General features: G+C 41.8%; 1 protein-coding gene across 1 annotated transcript in view; it reads left to right on the forward strand.

Moving 5' to 3' along the window:
- Positions 1 to 1616: 1616 nt before the first annotated feature.
- The window catches only part of SYN3 (synapsin III), a 180193-nt gene continuing 161921 nt past the window's right edge, over positions 1617 to 19888 (forward strand). Inside the window, exons 1-3 of the mRNA XM_035128441.2 lie at positions 1617 to 2060; positions 11265 to 11322; positions 13072 to 13163. Of these exons, the coding sequence (XP_034984332.2) occupies positions 1747 to 2060; positions 11265 to 11322; positions 13072 to 13163 (464 nt within the window). The 5' untranslated portion in view covers positions 1617 to 1746. The remainder of the gene's footprint in view (positions 2061 to 11264; positions 11323 to 13071; positions 13164 to 19888) is intronic.

The raw sequence follows: 19888 nt of genomic DNA on the forward strand, positions 1-19888 counted from the left end.
GGAAGGCCCTGCTCTGTTAATGCCACAGTCATTATGCCATGCAGCCTCCTGTCATTTGGTGAGAGACTAGACTTTTGCAAACACAGATAACATCATGTACCATCAGGCCTAGGGATGGGGGAGAAATTTGATTCAATTTGCATTTAAAGGTGAATCCACCTAATTTGCACCTTCCAAAACATTACAAGAAATGAAACACAGCCAGCCTTTGAAATCTGTACTTTTCTTTGTAGAAATGTGTATACTGTATTGGGGAAAACTTCATACAAACGTGTAGGCCTATATTAGATGTGTACGGCGGCGGAGCTTCATGCTCCACCACCGGGGGCGCAGAGCAGGCACGCTGCCCCCAGGGACGTGGCGCACGTTCTGGGGATGGGGCACGGCCCGTGCTTTGGGGGTGGGATGTGCCACGTGCAGGGTTGGGATGCGCGTTTGGGGGCGGGGCGGGCAGCCGCGATGGCACCCCTGGGATCGTGCCACTCGGGGTGGCCCACCCCCACTGCCCCTATCTTCCTACGCCCCTGGAAGTGTACACTAAAATGCTGGTGCATTTTCACAAGAACCTTTTTATAAACAAACAAACAAACCACTGATGCTGAGAAACTGAATTTAAGACAGGAAAAATGAGAAGATGAGAGAAGATGAGACTGATAGATTTGCCCAGAACTGGACTACAGAAAGGTGGGGGAGAGAAAGACACACAAAAGGACCCCATTATTTTCAGGGCTTCAAAAAGAAAAGAGCCAGACCACTCTCGTGGCATTATTCAGTAAAACTGTAGTTTTTATTTTTCTATCTGTGCACTTAGTTTGCACTGACGTCACCTGCCTTCATTTGAATCTTTGATAGAGGAGGAACGCCTGCGATATTTATGCGCAGACTTAATGATGGCGGAGGAGTTTGTGTCAAGAATGTCCAAAGGCAGGCTTTCATTTGAAAGGCCTTTACTGCAGGGGAAGGGGGAAATAAGTAATATGTTGCACAGGAAGACTTTGAAGATGGAGATGGCTTCTGTAATTTCCAAGGATTAGCATTGGATTTATTTCCCCAGCATTGCAGGATTTTGCTGAGCTGCCTCTGGCTCCCCTGATAAGCAGGCATCACAAAAGGCCTTTGCAACCCATGGAGTTGCCACGATAAGACTCTGCCATGGTCAGGCGACAAGCCATGTGCTTGTTCCCATTGCCAGAAAGAATAGCATTGTGAAATTCAAAATTATAAATCACAGTTTTAATATCCAAAGGGTCTCTTTTTCAAACAAAGGGACATGATGTGCAACACCAGCACTGACAATCCTTTCCCATTTCAAGGTTGGGCTTCTGATGTCCCTTGCGGCATCTCTAGCGTGAACCGTAAACTATCAAGCTGTCATAGAAATATCATGGACAACTATGTATAGTCTCAGGGCTAGGGCTGCCCAACTACTCCCACAAACATGTTGTACTCCATCAGCATTGTGCTTTTGTGGCCTGCCTGGCATTATAAAAACAGGAGTTGCCTTGTGTTCATGAATTGGTTATGGATAGGGATTCATTTGAATGAGCTGTGTTTTACTGTGGGTTTTTTGGTGTTGTTGGGTTTTTTTACAGGTAAAACTATCTTGAGGAAAGCAAGTGTCCTCCTCCCCACTGTACAACTGGTGACAGAACATCTCTTCCAACAAGGCAGCAAGAGCCCCAAAGGCTCTTTAGATTCTTCCGCTGTGTTGTTTTGTCTTACTTGGGTATTCGAGAAACAGCCACAATGAATTTCCTGCGAAGGCGCCTCTCAGATAGTAGTTTTGTGGCCAACTTGCCAAATGGTTACATGATGGACCTTCAGCGTCCCGATAATTCCACCAGCAATCCTGTTTCCCCAGCAACAGAGAGGAGGCAGCAGCCTGTACAGCAACCTGCTTCTGTTTCTTCTGGTACCAGTATCTTTAGTTCCATCTCCAGTGCCATGAAGCAGACCACGCAAGCAGCTGCAGGGCTCATGGAGCACACAGCAAGCCCTACCCCTGTAGTCCTGCAGAGACCCCAAATCCTCTTGGTAATTGACGATCCGCACACTGATTGGTAAGTAGCCATACTTTCTTACAGAGGCAGACAACTCAATGAATTCCAGATATTTGTTAGACTACAACTCCCATCATCCATGAGCACTGGCCATGGTATGGGATTGGGGTTTTTATTACTGCCAGGTGGTATATAAATGTTGTTAAAGGAAATAGGATTGATTTCCCTTCTTTTCTGTAGCAGGGGTGGGGTCCAATACCACCTGCTGTTTTCTCTACTAACCTGCTTCTGTATGAATTTTATGCCTCCTGTAATGGCATCTGAAGGACGCTAGATGTCAGAATCTCATCACTGCTTCTCGTGAGGAAGTCTAGATAGAGCTGTACAATTCATGTATTATAGAAATATGACACTATAGTGTTCAGGATTCTGACTGGGGTTGGCAATGGTTGGAAGTAATTAGAGTACAGGGTGTATTTAGTGATTCAGCATTGCAAATTAAAACCTAAACTCACTTTTTCTCTCTTTATGGACCTCCGTGCCTGTTGCCACCCATGCAGATCTAATTCCACAGTCTTCTTTAGCCACAAGCAAGAAGTCATTGGCATTCCTGCTTGTGACTTTTAGTCCTGGAGGAAACTAAAGAATGGAATGCCCCCCATCTCTGGCTCCATTGTTTTTTTCTAGAGTAAACATTTCATCCACAGCTTTTCTTCATGGTTGATAGTCTTCCCAGAACATGCATACATTCACACATTTCAATAGCTTGCTGCATCCAGACCAGAAGTTTTGTCAACCTGTATCTGACAGCACAGAAAGAGTGATGTCAGAACCACATGTCTGGACCTGTCAATGTTCAGAGTTCCACTTCCTGGGGATCCCCCCCCAAAAAAAACACAACTTTCTTTAAATAACAAGATATAAAGAGCCTTGGCTCCAGTGTACAGATATGGATATGCAGCAACGGGCTTTATTCCAAAAGTTGTGCTCATGTACCTGGTTCTGCCTGTGCACCAGTCAAATGCTCAGCTTTGAATAATCTAGAGTACAGGTTGTTGTTGTTTTCCAAGAGGGATACACAATCAAAGCTAGTCGGCATCGACAATGAAACTGAATCAATACATCCAGGGCCCAGCACTTCAACAGGAACTACACATGCATCTCCAGGGGCCTTGAGTAGCATATTCACAACAACCTGCTAGCCATGTGGTTGGTTCAGAAATGAATCAGCAGGAAGCATGACCAGATGAGCTTCTTTGCACATGTAAGTCATTTGCTCAAACTATTATCAGGTCAGAGCATCTGTGATTGGACTGGAGGTCAACAGTCTCGAACTGTACAAATTTCCAGCCATTTCCCCATGCTTCTTTTGTATAAACAGAGCTGGAAGGCTCATCTGGTCCAACCCCCTGCTGATGTAGGAAGCCTGCTACTTATAGCATCCGATACTACTGCAACATCCCCATCATCAGAACATTTAAATGCATCCCCAATATGTGTGCCACTGCACCTCTTATCTCAGCCATATAACTACTAATTAGATTCCAGGCCTTTTTGTAATCCCATGCAACTAATTCCAAATGCCAGGAGACTTAGGCTCCACCTGCACTATACGTTTAAAGCAGTAGCATACTGCCTTAAAAGCCATGACTTTTCCGAAAGAATCTTTGGAATTAGTTTGTTAGGGATGCAGTCCCCAGGATTCTTTGGGGGAAGCTGTGACTGTCTAGAGAAGTAAGATACTGCTTTAAATGTACAGTGCAGATGGAGCCTTTTCCTCTTCTTCTTCTTCTTCTTCCTCTGACAGTATCCCATTGGGCTGTGTAGCAGCAAGCCATTTCTGAGATCCAAGGGATATTCAGAAGCAGTTCATAATGAAACATGAAGCTGGTGGGCTGCCCTTGAATACAAATCACAACTACCCCTGGGTGCACATGAGTCCTTGGAAGTGATGTGATTGGTGCTTTAGTTTCAAGGCAGTTTGTGCTATGTGCCTGGTTGGAAATAGATTTGTGGCAGGGAGATTGTGGCACTCCTTAAATAAAGAATAACCTAGTTTTAGGAGCTCTGTGGCGTGCTTGGCTCAGGAAGAGGGATGCACCATGTGCCAGAAAAATGGGGACTTGGCTTGTGTGTATGCGTGTGATTCTGTTTGTTTAGGTAGAATTTTTGGAAAAGATCTTTTTCTGCTTGTGACAGAAAGAAGAGGGTGTTGGTTCATACTGCAGTGCGTACAGTCCGAGTGCACTTTTGGGTGACAGGTGGGGCAGCCTAGCCAGATTGTTCATTTAGTCTCCTCTTCCTGCTTGTCAAAACAAAGTAGTTTAACTACCTAGAAGGCTGGTGTATCCAGCTGATACTGCAGAAAATTCCTTGCTTTTCTCCCTCGGGGATGTGCATTTTTTTAAAACTGTTTAACTTCCAAAAGACACCTGTGGAAATGCAGAGTCCACAAACATGGGAAAGGATTGGCTGGTGGGTGGAGAGAAGACTATAGCAGTGTATTTATTCGCAGTATGAGGACATGAGGAAACGGAGTGGCAGAACTCCATGTTACTGTAAGCCAGCCAAGTCTGAACACATGACCTCATCCAGGAGGAAAACGTCCCACCTCTGGCAACTTCCTTGCCCAAATCACTTCTAAGTAAAATCATGCTCCTGCTGGAGTGAATTTCTCAAATACAAAGTAGGGCTATATATTGTGAACCCTTTCAGCAGCAAGAAAAGGCTGTGCTCCTTCAGGTTTTTTGGGGGGGAGGGGGGCAGGGAGAGAGAGCTGCCTCTGTTGATACCACATTTTGAGACACAATGTATTATAGAAAATCAGTATTTTGCATGCATTGATCAGTTACTCCACCAGTCTTCAAAACAAAAGCAGTGTGTTGTCTAAATGATGTTCAGATTATTCCACAGTCACCAGCTGACTTGCTTAATATTCCTCCACAACATAATGGCTTTCACATTGTATCATTTACAAATCAAAAGATTAAAATCAGTGGGACGAAAAAGTGCTTAACTTTGGCTGGATCATTCCCTTAGTTTATAATGTGGTTCCAGTGTGAGGTGCAATAACACTTTCTGCATGGTGGCCTGGTTTTCATGGAACACTAAATCAAACTATAGTTTTGCATGAATGAGTAAGTGTGTTGGTACACAGTGAAAAATCACAGCTGCTTCACTGTTCCCCAACTCCTGATGGTGCCATGCTATCAGAAGGTAAGCCACCTTGGGTAAAACATTGAATAGCTCCCTTAAGTTACCGTACTTTTAATAGTTAAAATCAGAAAATAGAAGCACTGAAATAAGTGTTGCAAAATTCCCATGGGTAAGGTAGGGGTGCTTATGCATCCTTAGGTTGCCTCTGAATTCCAGTGAAACCAAATTTCAAGGCAAATTTTGAGATTCTTGCTTAGGTATAACTCCTAAAAAAGAATTTCCATTAAAGGGTGGTGGAGGGAAGGAGGGAGGATCTTAAAGCCCTATTGTGATGAAGAATACAAATGCCGCCCCCCTCATTAGTCTTGGAAGGTTGCTAAAGGGTTAACAGCTACACATCCCACAGATCCACATTTTGATTGTTTTAAACAGAGGAGAGAGAAAACATGCAAACAAAACACATTTCCTTCCCACAATACTTACGTGCAAATTAGACTGAGCAGAGATGCAAAAATATCATGCAACACTTGGAGATTGAAGAATAATATGGCAGGTGAAATATCAGTGTTGGGGAATCCTGAGTTATACCACATTACTGCATGATGCCTTGGAATCCTTGTAAATACTTAATGTGTACCAGTGTTCTCTGACCCACAAGATTCCAGCAGCAAGCAGCAACCCTTTCTGGACTTCCTTTGAAATAGTCAACAGGAAGACTTGGTTGTCTTGCCATTTTTCATACATAGTGGATTTGAGCTTCTTTTATACAATTAGCATCACTTACAAATAATGTTAACGTGGGGGAGAATTCAGAAGTGAAATTCAATGTATGCTGTGGCTGGCCAGGCTTTATAAGCACGTCAGGAGCAGATTTAAAATAAAGCCAATTTAAGCCCCATGTGTGAAATGCCCTTAGTAGCTCATGCTCCCTTATTACAACATAAATAAAAACAAACTGGCTGCAACCCTGCACAGAGTGAGCTGTATGCAGGATTACAGCAAATGACAGCTGTACGGGGGGGGGGGGGTATGAATGAAAACCCTGGACGTCATCCAATTGTGGTGGAGAGTTCAGGTAAGGCTGTCAAAGCAACGTGATAAATAACACTTCTCACATAACTGTGTAGTGTTTCACAGGTCTGCTGCTGCCACTTGTATTTATATTTTTGTGGTGTATACTTAAAGCACCTTGGGGATCCAGTCCTCCTGGCAGAAAGGTGACCAAGAAATTTGAAGGATTAGCATTGATGCAAAAATAGACATAAGGGGGTCTGGAAAATATTCACTCCTAGGTTATAAATACAGTCATGCGAGTCAAATTTGGTAGCCTTAATTACTTTAGCAGAGTCTCCTTAAATGTACTGTGTTTAACCCTATAGATTCTTGTTTGGAATGGCCCAGTGACATACTTTCCAACTTTTGACAGATGAAAATAGATACACTCATTTTACACTAAGCAAGCAATTGGTTTTATTTATTTCGTACATTAATATTTCTTATGTATATCATGGAACCCAAGTCAGTGTACTGTACATGGGGTTCGCAGGTGGTCTCCCTTCCAAGCACTGACCAGTACCAGACCCATTTAGGTTCAGCGAAGGGGCTTTGCCGTGTGCCTTCAGCAGACAATGCCTTGATTCATAATGTATTATTAAGCAACGTGGCAGATGTTCTGCCCCAAGAATTCTAAAACACTATCTTCAAAAACAGAATTGGATCCAGACATAGGCATGTTCACAGTAAGCCCACTGACATGTCCCACTGATATTGCTGGGTCTCCTCTAAGTCTGAATTTCTTACAGTCTTACAGACGATTTTTACGTTGTTACTACAAATCAGCTCATTTGTTATTCTATCATACAACAAATCCTACTTCCTAAATCCACAAACGAACATTTGCAAAACACACGGTAAAGTAGCAAAATTGTAAGAACAATACCAAATGAGTATTAAATCGAGCAAATAGGTCCCTGGGATGAGATGTGGAGTTGGTTTCCATTAGTTATAAATTTAGTATGCTTCAACTTTTACACAGCTGGTGTGATCAAGAATGAAAGTTTAACACCATTATGTGCTTTAATATCTTTTTAGGACATATATTCAGGAGCACTTAAATATGGATTAGTTGCACATTAACTCTTCTAACCACAATGGCAACCTTGTTCAGAGAATCCATCTCCATGTAGTTAACATCACATGATGAGAGAGCAGGGCTGTGCTCAACATGCCCCACACCACAATACGGTGATGTTGCCCTCAGGTCCTGCAAGCAGGTTTCTCATTAGGGCAGGGGTGGGAAACCTCAGGCGCAGGGACTAAATGTGAACCCCAGACCTTTATTTCTAGCCCTTGGCACTCATGCCAATACACAACCCTCACTACCCTGATTTGTATCCCAAGTGGGGATTTTTTCCTGGCTGGAGTGCTTGCCTAGCTGGAGGACCAAGATGGATGTGTGTGTGTTGAAACCAGTCTGCTGTAGAAAGGTGAATTGAACCTTCACTGTACTGTTTTTGGTGCCTGCTAAAAACATTTTTGTTTAACAAGCCTATCCAGACATGTAAAGCGGATATGTATTCTGACTTGCAATTTTATTTCAAAATGTGTATTTTAACTGCAGGTTTCTTTAAAAAATAATAATTAAATCATCTTTATTAACCGTTAGAAAACACAAAACCACAAAAACACCATAAATCATACAGAATCAACAAATCATAAAATCATACAAAACACAAACCATAAATACAAGAAAAGACAGTAAAAAAATAAAGAAAAAATAAAACATGCAATCAACTTCCAAGCATTTTAATGTACGTTCCCCACTGAAATACACAGTTTACCAAGCTTCTCCCTTCAATCATATCCTAACTCTTTCTATCCTGACATTTGTTTTTATCCGTAAACATCTTATGGGTCCTAATCTAGGCAAATCACCCACTTCGAGCTCATACCTTCTTTACAAAAATAATCTGTCACATAACTCCATTCTATGTTTAATTTTTGTTTGGGGACCTTCCTAATTGCCGCCGTCATCCTCGCCAGAGTCATATATTCTGCCAATTTAACGTGCCACTCATTTATCGATGGTATCTTATCTCCTTTCCAATTCTGGGCCAATAGCATTCTCGCCGCTGCACATGCATATAATAGAATATTTCTTCTATCTTTGGGAATAGCTTCTGGTATTAGGCTTAATAAGAAGATCTCTGGTTTCTATCCCCTATCTCCTCATCACATTTCCAACATTTATCCCTATCATTTTTATATATTTTTGCTAATTTTGCTGGTGTTAGATGCCATCTAAACACCATTTTCCACATATTTTCCCTTATAAATTTTACGGCCTGCATGGGGATATCTGCCCTTCACAATTTGTCTCACTGAGTGCTATATATTACCCTTCCTAGATCCTGTGCCCACCTAATCATTACATGTTTAACTTCTTCGTCTTTTAACTCCCATTCAAGAAGAAATTTATAAACTTTTGACAAGGGTTTTGTAGTGTTTTCTATTATTAATTCCTGTATCTTAGATCTGTCCTCGGGGAATCCTATCATTTTGTGTTTATTAAAAATACTTTTCACCTGATGGTAATGAAGCCAGCTTAAACAATATTGTTCAATTTGTTGATATGCAGATTTCATTTATGTATTTATTTATTTATATGAATAACAAAAAATATTCAAATTTTAATGTATAGTTTCTATTTCATTCCATTGCAGATTTCATTTATGTATTTATTTATATAAATAACAAAAAATATATTCAAATTTTAGTGTATAGTTTCTATTTCATATACTCCCCCTTACACATTCCTGCAACTAAGCAGTATACAAATTCTGATATATGAACAAATAAAATGCCCTCATGGAAGTGGCAGAGGAATGAGCATAGGGAGAGTAAATTTAACATATAAGCAGGACCAGGAGTGCATTCTCTTCCAACTACGGGAGTCATTGCTGGTGTTTGCTCCAGACTCTTTGCCAGAGGCGTAGCAAGCCCAGGTGGTACCTGGTGTGGAATTTTTTTTTGTCACACACCCCCACGCGGCTCTGGCTCTGGTTCTGGTGAAAAGTGAAAAACATGAATTGCAAAGAAAACCTAGAGCTTACAGAACAAAACCGACTTCAGATATGAAATCAGCATTGAAAGAACATATAAGAACAGTTGAAAAATCTCATGCAACAGAAAATAAAAAAAATTGTTCCCCGGAGCACACCGCCCCCATCGCCCCCCCTTGCTACACCACTGTGTCTTTGCCTGTTGTTTAAAAGACCAAGGGTGTATATGCCTGTTTTTGAGAAATGGGGAACATAAAATGATGTCAAAATGAAACCAAACACTTAAGATAAAACATTATTGAGAAGATCAATTGCCTGTGGTTCTGCCTTTCTCTTGAACCACCAGAGAGGTATTGTTACAGAAGCCAAAATGGCATAGGCCTGCTTCTGACAGGCCAGAAACATGACAATGGTTCATAGGTGACTGGAGAAAAGTCTGTGATTACTTAGAACAAGGATAGCCAACATGGTGCCCTTCAGGTGTTGTTAGACTCCCATCATCCCTGACCATTTGGGAATGCTGGCTTGGACTGCACAGTGTTGACTACACCTGGTCACCTGTTGACTGCACCAACCATCTGGAAGACACCATGTTGGGTACCACAGGCTTGCAGGAAGGCTTAAAAGAAGGCTTGAATATCTTATAATGAAGTGTTTGCAGTTGCAGATGGCATAGCTCCAGGAAATGAGCTGCTTTAGCTGTGGCAGTGCAAGGCATTCTGTGTACCCTTTACAACTAAAGTGGATTTATAGGACTGAACACCTGCTAAAATGGTTCATGGATGTCAGCCATAATGAGAAAACAGGTACAGTTGTAGAGGAAACACGGCAAGGTTTGCTGGGACCCATGAGTGAACCTGGGCTGACCGTCAGGAAACATTGTCTGATTTATGGATCTCATGTGGCTTTCAAGTTAACCTGTTCCCAAAGTTCATATGGATGGTTTCCATTGAAAACAAGCCTGTAATAAGCATTTCCATGCTGTGCAACAAACGGATACCCTCTTGCGTGTATCTCTGGCATGCTGTCTGGCCTTAGTAACAGGGGACAGCCCAACAATGCACTAATTTGAATAATGTATAAAGTAATGTTATACAAAAGCCCTTAAGGAGCATATGGGAGGGTGGCAGTCAACCTTTTGTGGCTGGGAGGAATATGGCTCTGCAGAAAGGCGGGGGTGGGGGGGAGCAAGGTGGGTAGACCCAAGAGGTCAGGCCCTGGAAAAATATAGAGGAAAAAGATCAATTGTGATACTAGTTTATTTACTGATATGCTTCCTCTTCAGGGATTGTTATTATCTTTGGCGGCCCCTCATGAAACAGGATAGATACCGTAACTACAAACATGTTTCCCCTCCACTGAAAGAACTATTACAGCCAAAAACAATCAGCCCTGAGTACAGATATTGTAAATGCGTGCTGCCTTTTTTATGCCCATCCATTTACAAAGAATCAATTTCGAAAAATCACTTTGTGATTGCAAAATATGGCATGGACTTACTCATGCTTAGAGACCCATTGCTAACTTAAGTCCCACTGATTTCCACAGGACCCCTCTAAGCCTGACTAAGACTGCAGTCCTAACCTCACATATCTGGAAGTAAGCCCCATTGAATTCTACATAGGGATGTGGGGGAGTCAATTCAGTTTGCAAAGAACGTACAGAAATGGATTATATTAGGAGGAAAGGTTTGCAAAAATATGTATATTGGTCAAAACTGCATACAAAATATGTTTACTAGGAGAAAGTTGCATTTTCATGAGGATTTTTATTTAGTCAGCTTTTTGCAGAAAGGTGAATTTCTGAATTTAAGATTGGGACAATGAGAAACTTGGAGAACAGATACGGACAGATTGGCCCATCCCTACTTCTGAATAAACATAGTTAGGATTGTACTTTAGTCTGGACCAACCACTATGTCTGAATTGGCTCAAAAGTTGAGGCTCAAGTTTTTCAACATCAAGGAAAAAACAGCAGCACAAAAAAGCTGTCAAAAGCATCATTTATATCTATTTAACTGTCTCTCTCTTTCTTGTTTTCTCCATAGGTCTAAATATTTTCAAGGGAAGAAGGTGAATGGGGAATTTGAAATCCGAGTGGAACAGGTTAGTGGGCAACAAAAATCTGTCAAAAATTGGCTCAGGCACGCAACTTGGTACTTGTTTTGCAGGTGCCTGAGCATTCCAGCTAGGAGGCAGTTGAAATTAAGGAAGCATTTTGAGTTGGCTTACATCAGATTTAATTTGGTTTTCTGTTAGGGTAGTTTATTCATCAAGGCCTTGAGTGTTTTTCCAGGTGCCTGCTGAATCACGCTACAGATTTTCATACTTTGCTTGCTGATAGGTGGAAACATGGGAGAAAGTTGTTGTTTTTTAGAAAAGCAAAAATAGTAGAATATTTTAGAAGAAAACGTCTGAACAATTTAACACTTCTGCAAACAACATCACTTCCCACCTATTTTCTTGTCAGAGTGCATTAAATATTAATGCAAAGGTGCATCCACAGACACCTTTTCAAGACACCCCAGAACAATTCTCAAATGTATTAACATGTTTGCCTTCTTAATTCTTATAACATTTCCGTTCCCCCTTAACGCATTCTGATTTCCTACTAAGGCCTGCTTTGTGCGGAAGGCACAGAAGGACAAATAGTGTCCCCCCCCCTGCAAGTTATTGGCTTTGGAAAAGAAGGCCTTCAGCACTGGTTCTTCTTTTCCATCACCTTCTTTAAAAGCTCTCACACCACATGCTATGGCTAGCTTTCGATCTGTTGCTTCTGCTTCTTTCCTGACACGCCAGATTTCACACTTGGCGTGAAAAAAGGTCAGGCTTTCTTTTGGGTTATCTGCTTGGAAAATATACAATTTCTTCCTTGCTCTGTCTTTTTTTTATTATTTCCTAAACTCCCTGCAGTTTTCCAAATGGTATAAACCATTCGCCACCACACCCTTGTACACCTTGTTTATTTCCAAGTTGAAACACAACAGCACGTTAACTTGAGGACTGTGCCATTCCCCTACCACTATGTAACCCCTCTGCATCTCCCACTTCCATTCACATTTCCTTGATTTCTTGGAAAGGTTTCTAGGCAGGTAGGCATGAGCCTGATTCCTCTCACTTTACAAATCAACTGGTGCTTTCAATACAGAGAAGCCAGATGTGTGTAAGTATGGTTTTGTGGTTTTAGTGCTAGTCACCATCTGTGTGCCTGGGAGGAGGCAGAGTCCAATAGATCCTCCACTACCTTTGTAACCCATGAAAATCCTTAATAAAAATAATTATAAAAACAAATGTTGTTGGGCTTCAGCTTCCATCAGCACTAGCCAGCACAACCAGTGCTAAAGGATTATGGGAGTTGTAGTCCACCAACATCTTCACCGCCACTGATTCTTCATCTCTGATTCAGAACAAACACTTGGGTAAAAATATAATGAACAACAATTGCTTCAGCCCAGTTCCCTCACTTGCTTACATTCTCGCCAATAGCAAATACTGTAACAATGTAAAGACACTTTCCTGACTAAATCTACAGTACTTGAATGTTTCCAAATAGGCATTTAGGTCCAAGTCAGATGGTGTCCTCTCGGGATTTGGTTCTGGCCACTCTTAAATCCGCCTTCATTTACAATTACAGTAATCCTAATCCAGGGTTATAAATCATGTTTCATTAATGTACCATGAAAAGTTTACATTTGCCAAACGAATCACTACTAATTAAATATGCTGCTACCTGGTAGAAATCTTGTTAAGACAAACATTCCATTTGAAAGTGAAATCCAGGAACAGGTCAGTTTTATTTCATGTGTTTTCTGCTGTTATATAATAATCTCATTTATTTTTATTTTTCCACTCTAGGCAGAGTTTTCAGAACTGAACTTGGCTTCATATGTAGGCGCTGGCTGTATGGTGGACATGCAAGTCATAAGGAATGGCACCAAAGTGGTCAGGTGACTGAAATTAACTTTTCCCCCTTACAATTACAGTGGTACCTCTACTTACGAATTTAATGTGTTCCGAACACACATTTGCAAGTCGAAAAAAAATTGTAAGTCGAATCCCATAGGAATGCATTGGGAGAAAAAAATTGTAAGTCGAAGCAACCCTATCTAAAAATTCGTAAGTAGAAAAAATCCTATCTAAACCGCATCCAAGATGGCGGACAGAGCTCCATTTGTAAGTAGAAAAATTCTTACAAGTAGAGTTATTTGTAAGTAGAGGTACCACTGTAATCTCAATCTTGTTGCTGTTTTAAAAAACCAATCTGGGTGGGATTCACCTAATAAACCACATCAGTGGAAGGACTTCTGTTTGTGTAACAGAGCTTCCGCCGTCCCTCTGCACACCTTCCATGACCCATGGAGCATTTGTAATAGTCCAACACTGAATTCCACCCCCTGTGTTTCTCTTACTATCTGGGTTGGATAATTATGAGCAACCTGTTATGGGCTGACCAGCCTGGTGGAATGTGAAGTTTATTCAAAGTCAGGACTGCAGGAAAGCAAGGGCTGATTTGGTTTGTTTATTTGTTAATTGATGAAAGGGATTCTTTTGGAAGCAGTTTTTCATAGTAATCCGGATCTTGGAAAAGCGGAGCAGTGTTACTTTGGAGTGTGTCCATACTGCTAGAAAATTCTATCCACAAGTATCCAAAATACATTGCCTTCTTACCTTAGCCCACCCCATTCTCATTCCCTGGGTCAAAAAAAATGTATAAGTGGATTGTCCCTTGCATTTTATGGCCATTCGTTTTATGAACCAGTATTTTAAAAGGATTCTTGCAAAATGTAACCACTTCCATGCTATATGATCTCAAGTGCCTGCTTTAAGAAAGCATGTGTTTCAGCAGTGGATCACATGCCTCGCTTGCAAAGGTCTCAGGTTCAAACCCTGACATTTCCAGGTAGGGCTTTTGCACCTCTCTGAAACCATGACTGCCAGGCCAGTCACTGTAAGCAGAACTGAGCAAGATTGACTGCTGGTCCAACTTGGTATAAAGTTTCAGTCTCTGTGATTCTAGCAGGATAACAATTAATTTTTATACAACACAAAATGCAAATACAAGCATCTCTATGTGAGCAAACGCTCTGGGAATGTGCAGGGGAAGAAGAGGCTGTGGGTGTTGATGGGGAGTTGGGACCATGAATGATGTTCACAAGACACAATTCTATTCAAATTACAGGAGTCTACACCACAATTTTGATTAGCATGAAAGCAATTTCCTCAGGGTTGTGCCTGCTTTTCACAGGCATGCATTGTAATGCAACGAGAATGGGAAAAACATAGCAAAGGGAAAATACATGTGGATGAATTTTGTGTTACGGTACACCCAGGGACACAGAGCAACTATTCTTTTTCTGAGAAACAAAAATTTATTGATGTCTGGGTGTGTACAGCAATGCTAGCTGCTGAACTCATTTCATTTTTCTCAGTCTGGATACAGTTGTCTTTTTTTTCTTGTCTGAATTCCTAGACCCTTAGCTGAGAGGGGGGTGGGTAAAAATTTGTAATCGTCCTACTCAACTCATCCCTTACATTACTTCTTATTATTCTTATTATTAAAATTTGTATATCACCCTTCATCCGTAGATCTCAGGGTGGTTCATAACATAAAAATATAAGATTAAAACACAAAAACCACAATAAAAACAAGAACAAAAAACCCACAAACCAATAACCTCCCACTTCACATCTCCTTGTACCCTCTGGGGTTATTTTATTTTCTCCATCCTGAACAAGTGATAAACCTCCTCACAGCAATTACGAAGGGCTGTATACAACTTTCTCTGTCTGACAGCACATGGGGTGTGTGATGTGTGTGTTGTGGAGCGTAGCAGCCCAATCCAGAATCCAAAATGTAACCCAGTTCAGACCCATCGGACTCACTGAGGTAGGAAAAGTTGGAACTTCAATTACTTCACCTTAGTAGTGTTGTGGATCTGGCTGTTAATGAGCGCGTAGGTGTGCTCAGGATGACATTCTTGCATATGTGGCCTAAGGCATGCGTTTTGACATATATCTGCTCTGACATACTGCTGCAAACACTCAGCATTTGTTCAACACATGTGCCAGTTTGGCCCTTGGGAAACGCAGCACGGCCGTCTTGTGTTACCACCCTTGGAGTAATTTAGAAGAAACTGGGTGGGGGAGTGAAAAAAGATTCACACGCTTTCCAGTGTCAGCAGTGAAAGCATGCTTTTAATGGGTCTGTTGGAAAGGATCCCTAATTTATCCTCCTCTATAACTTCATTCAGAAAAAAAAGAAAGCATTCCCATAGTCTTCAAATTAATCTGTGCGGAGGCAGGAAACAGATTTCCGTCCAGTGTTCCAGACTGAGCTCCTACCTCCAGAGTCCTAGGCAAGTCAAGAGCAGGCAGGCATCTATCATACCTTACATAATACATGTTCTGTTTTTACATCTATTAGGTTGATGCCCGTTTTTTGGGGGGGGGGGTTATGGGCTGAAGCTGCCCACATGTGTAGACACTTGGAATGGAAAATGACCTGAAAACACTGCCCTTCACACAACCCCCCTTTTAAACCTTTTTGTAAAAAAAATAAACTTGTACCTATCAGCCAAAAGATAGAAACACTGAATTCGATATTGTGGTATTATTATTTCAACAATCTTTATTACGGTCCATAGACCCATCAATTCGTTACCAAGCGATACACAGCTGGGACACCCCGCCCTCAAACCACTCAGACATCTTACTCAAATTCGGAATAGGAAACATTAGTTCTTGTGACCACCGATAAAAACTTTGCCACTGCTAGTGTTCTGGCATTTGACCGGTCTTCCAATAGGAACCTGATATAGAAATCCTCTGATTTTCCTGGGAGCAAGGCTAGCAGGGGTGAAATCACTTCAGCCCTAGCTTGCTCAAACTTCCCACAGTGCAGCACAATGTGTTTTATAGAATCTACATCATGGGTGCACGAGCACAGTCTTTCCTGGTAGGGTACTCCTCTCATCCTGCCCTCCAGCACTGCAGAGGGGAATACATTCAGTCTTGCTTTTGTGAACAGCCTTCGGTAGTTTGGCACTGTCAAGTTTTGAATATAGGCTGCTGGCTTAAAGACATGCCCATATTGTACTCCTACTGCCAATGGACTGCAGATCGCAAGTGATTGATGTCGTAGATCACTGTGTGAATTATCCCAAAGTCTTTGCTTTAAGGTCTTTAGGGCACCTTCATATCCCAGGCAATAGAGTTGGGTGGGTGACAGACCTAAAGCAGTGGCTTTTCTCGCCATGGTTTTCTGCCATTGGCTGATGTATTCCTCATTGTTCAGGTATTTATACAGTCCCTCCCCAAGTTCAAATGCTACAATCTTGAGCCAATGTTTTAGTGCAGCCCACCATGCCTTTGTTGAAATTGGGCATTCACCCGTTTCTAGCAGGAGTATGGAATTTCGCACACAATTGGGCACCTGAAGCAAGGATCGAATAAATTGTGCTTGGAAGCCATCTAGCTTAGGCAGGTCCCCATTCTGCCAGACATTTGCTGCATACAGGATTTGGGGGACAGTTTTTGCATTGAATACTTTTAGAGCTGCCGGTACATACTTGCCGCCCTTTGTATGGAAGAATCGGAGTATGGCTAGTTTTGTAATCTCCGCCTTTTGAAGGGAGGTTTGCCAGTGGTACTTCCATGATCTTGTATGGTGGAATGTTAGTCCTAAATAGCTGAAATGTTTAATCTGTTCAAGTTCATGGCCATCCAGCGACCAGTTTAACCGGGAAAAGCTTCTTTCAAATACTAAGATTTTTGATTTTTCATAATTTATTGTTAAGCCATTTCCAAGACAATATTCAGAAAATTTCATCAACAGGTGTTTCAAACCCGGTCTGGTGCGTGAAATTATGGCCGCGTCATCAGCATAAAGCAGCAAGGGGGTCCTTCTTATACCTATTTTTGGAAGGTGACCATCTGCGTCCATTAGGCACTCTTCTAGATCATTTAGGAATAAGCAAAACAATGTTGGGGCCAGGACACAACCCTGTCGAACCCCCCTACTCATTTCGATATTATTTGATAGCTGTCCCTGCTGACCGCATCGGACCTGCAGTTTGGTTCCGTTATATAGGGCTTTTATAAGAAAGAGGAGACGCTTGTCCTGTATTATCTGATCTAACTTGGTCCACAAATGGGATCTGGGGACAGAATCGAATGCTGACTTCAGATCCATAAATGCCACAAAGAGCTTGCCCTGAAGCGGCCTGGTATATTTTTCAGCTAGGAAAGACAGCATTAGGCAGTGGTCTGTGGTTGAGTGATTCTCTCGATAGGCTGCCTGGGCTTCAGATAGGATGTTATATTCATTAAGAAAAGTTGTCAGTTTATTACTTAGGAAGCAGGCATACAACTTCCCAATTACTGATAGCAGGCTAATTGGCCTGTAATTTGAGGGTTCTTTAGGGTCACCTTTCTTGAATATTGGGACGACTATAGCATGCTTCCAGCTTTGTGGTACTTTGCCTGAGCTGTTTACCACTGTGAAAAGGGCCGCCAAAAGCGGAGCCCACCAGAGCTGGTTGGATGTTATAAGTTCCGCTGGTATAAAGTCTTTTCCCGGGGCCTTGCCATTCTTCAGTTTCTCCATTAATGTATAAATTTCCTCCACTGTAACTGGTCTCCAAAGAGGTAACAGTGCCAGTTCTGCACTGTCAGCTTCCTGAGAACCGATGGTAAGGTTTGAATTTTCCATAAATATATTTCTGAAGTGATTCTCCCAGACCTTGGCTGGAATGGCGCAGCTGGGAGTTGAAAGGCTAGTTTTCATTGAGTCAGAGACCAGTTGCCAAAAAATTTTAGTTTCATTATTTAGTGAAGCGTTCAATAACAAGGACCAGGAGTTTCGCTCAGCTTGCCTTTTCTTTGAGACCAAGAGGGCTTTATACTCTTTTTTCAATTTAAAGTAGGATGGAGGTAAGAGATTTTGTCCAGCATTTCTATAGTCCATGTACGCATTCCTTAAAGCTTCCTTCTTCATACGGCACTCTTTGTCAAACCAATGGCACCCTTTGTTAGTGTGGGACTTGCGGTCTGAGTTTGTATTTACAGTGACCACATCCTGCAATGACTCAATGAGATTTTCATAGGCAGTCAGGGAGGAATCTATGGAAGAGTTGTTTAATATAGTTGTTCTTAATCTAATTGCAGTTTGTGAGTTCAGTCTATTCTCAGCTGCAGTTGCTGTCTCTGGTGTCCATTTTTTCCTGCGCAATTCAGATTCATTTGCTTTATCTGATTCTATGTATTCTGTGCCAGAACGTGGGTTTGAGTTTTTACCAATTATGGACATGATTAGAGGTAGGTGATCGCTTTCAGTCCTATTATCTATATAGAATTCTGTAATTAATTCAAAAGCCTCCCTCGTTGTGAGACAGTAATCAACTGTGCTGGCTCCATTTGAATTTAAAAATGTGTACTCTCCTTCTCTATCCCCGGAATGCGTTCCGTTTACAATGATAAAATCTAGACTGATGAGTAGCAGAGCCATACAGAAGCCTGCAAAATTGATTTGACAGTCTTTCGACAATCTTTCCGGGGGAGGGTTTAATGAAAAGGCGCTATTTTCCCTTAGGTCTTCTAGTATTGGGAATTTTCTTTCCAGTCCGTCCTCGTTTGAGCCTATTCTGGCGTTCATATCTCCCATTGTGTAGAATAGTGCACCGGGATACTTAGTTTGGCAGGAATGCAGGAAACTGTGTAATTTACGCCATGTGCTCTCAATCTGTGTTTGCACTGTATGCGGTGGCATATAGACTGAGACAAAAATGATGCTCTTGGGTTTTAGCTTCAATATAATTCCCAGCGCCAGTTGCTCGTAGACCAAAAATTCAGACACCTGTGGAACCAAATGGGTAGCCACCAGAATTACTAAGCCCCCGCTTGGTCGTCCCCTTCCAAGCGGTTTGGATGCCTTGATTTCGTATGCCTGATAACCATCCAAAAATATGTTGGCAGTTACCCAGGTTTCCTGAAGCATAATTATATCGTATCGCATTATATATTCACGAAATGCCTCATCCCCTAATTTATTGGTCCAGCCCGCGATGTTCCATGAAATAATTTTAAGGCTGTTCGTTTCATAAATGGCTTGGCTTCATTGTGGTGGAGAAATTGTTATCAGATCTTCCACTGATTCGGTAATAACACAGCCATTCTTGGGGTATATTGAGTGTTGATTTCCTTGGGGCGGAATTTCGGTGATTTCTGGATTTACCATCAACAGTGATTTTAGCTGGGTTGCTGCGGTCATCAGAGGGGCTTTGTCTTTTCCTTCATCGAAGACAATTAGGTCTAACTCAGGTTTTTTAGGTGTCCCGTTTCCCTTGTGAGGAGCATCACTTAGCGTTGCCTGGGCGGATTTTATCCGAGATGGAGATGAGGTGTTGCTGCGGGGGTTACTGCATGTATCCATCTTTGGTAACCTTTCCGAGTGACCCTCTGCACTGTATTGGGTGCCCTTCGGCAAGGAGGGCACTGGTTGCTTGGGATCGGTTCGTCTACGTGACAGGTTTGGCATTAGTTGTTTACATTCTGTGTCTTTAAAAACACGTCTCACATCTATATTGTAATTCAGCAGATGGGCTCTATATTTCAGGAGCTCTTTAGGTGTAGTTGAATCAGAAAATGTCAGCATAATCCTGGTATGCTGGGAATC

This window comes from Zootoca vivipara, chromosome 10, assembly GCF_963506605.1.
Source record: "Zootoca vivipara chromosome 10, rZooViv1.1, whole genome shotgun sequence".
Classification (NCBI taxonomy): domain Eukaryota; kingdom Metazoa; phylum Chordata; class Lepidosauria; order Squamata; family Lacertidae; genus Zootoca; species Zootoca vivipara.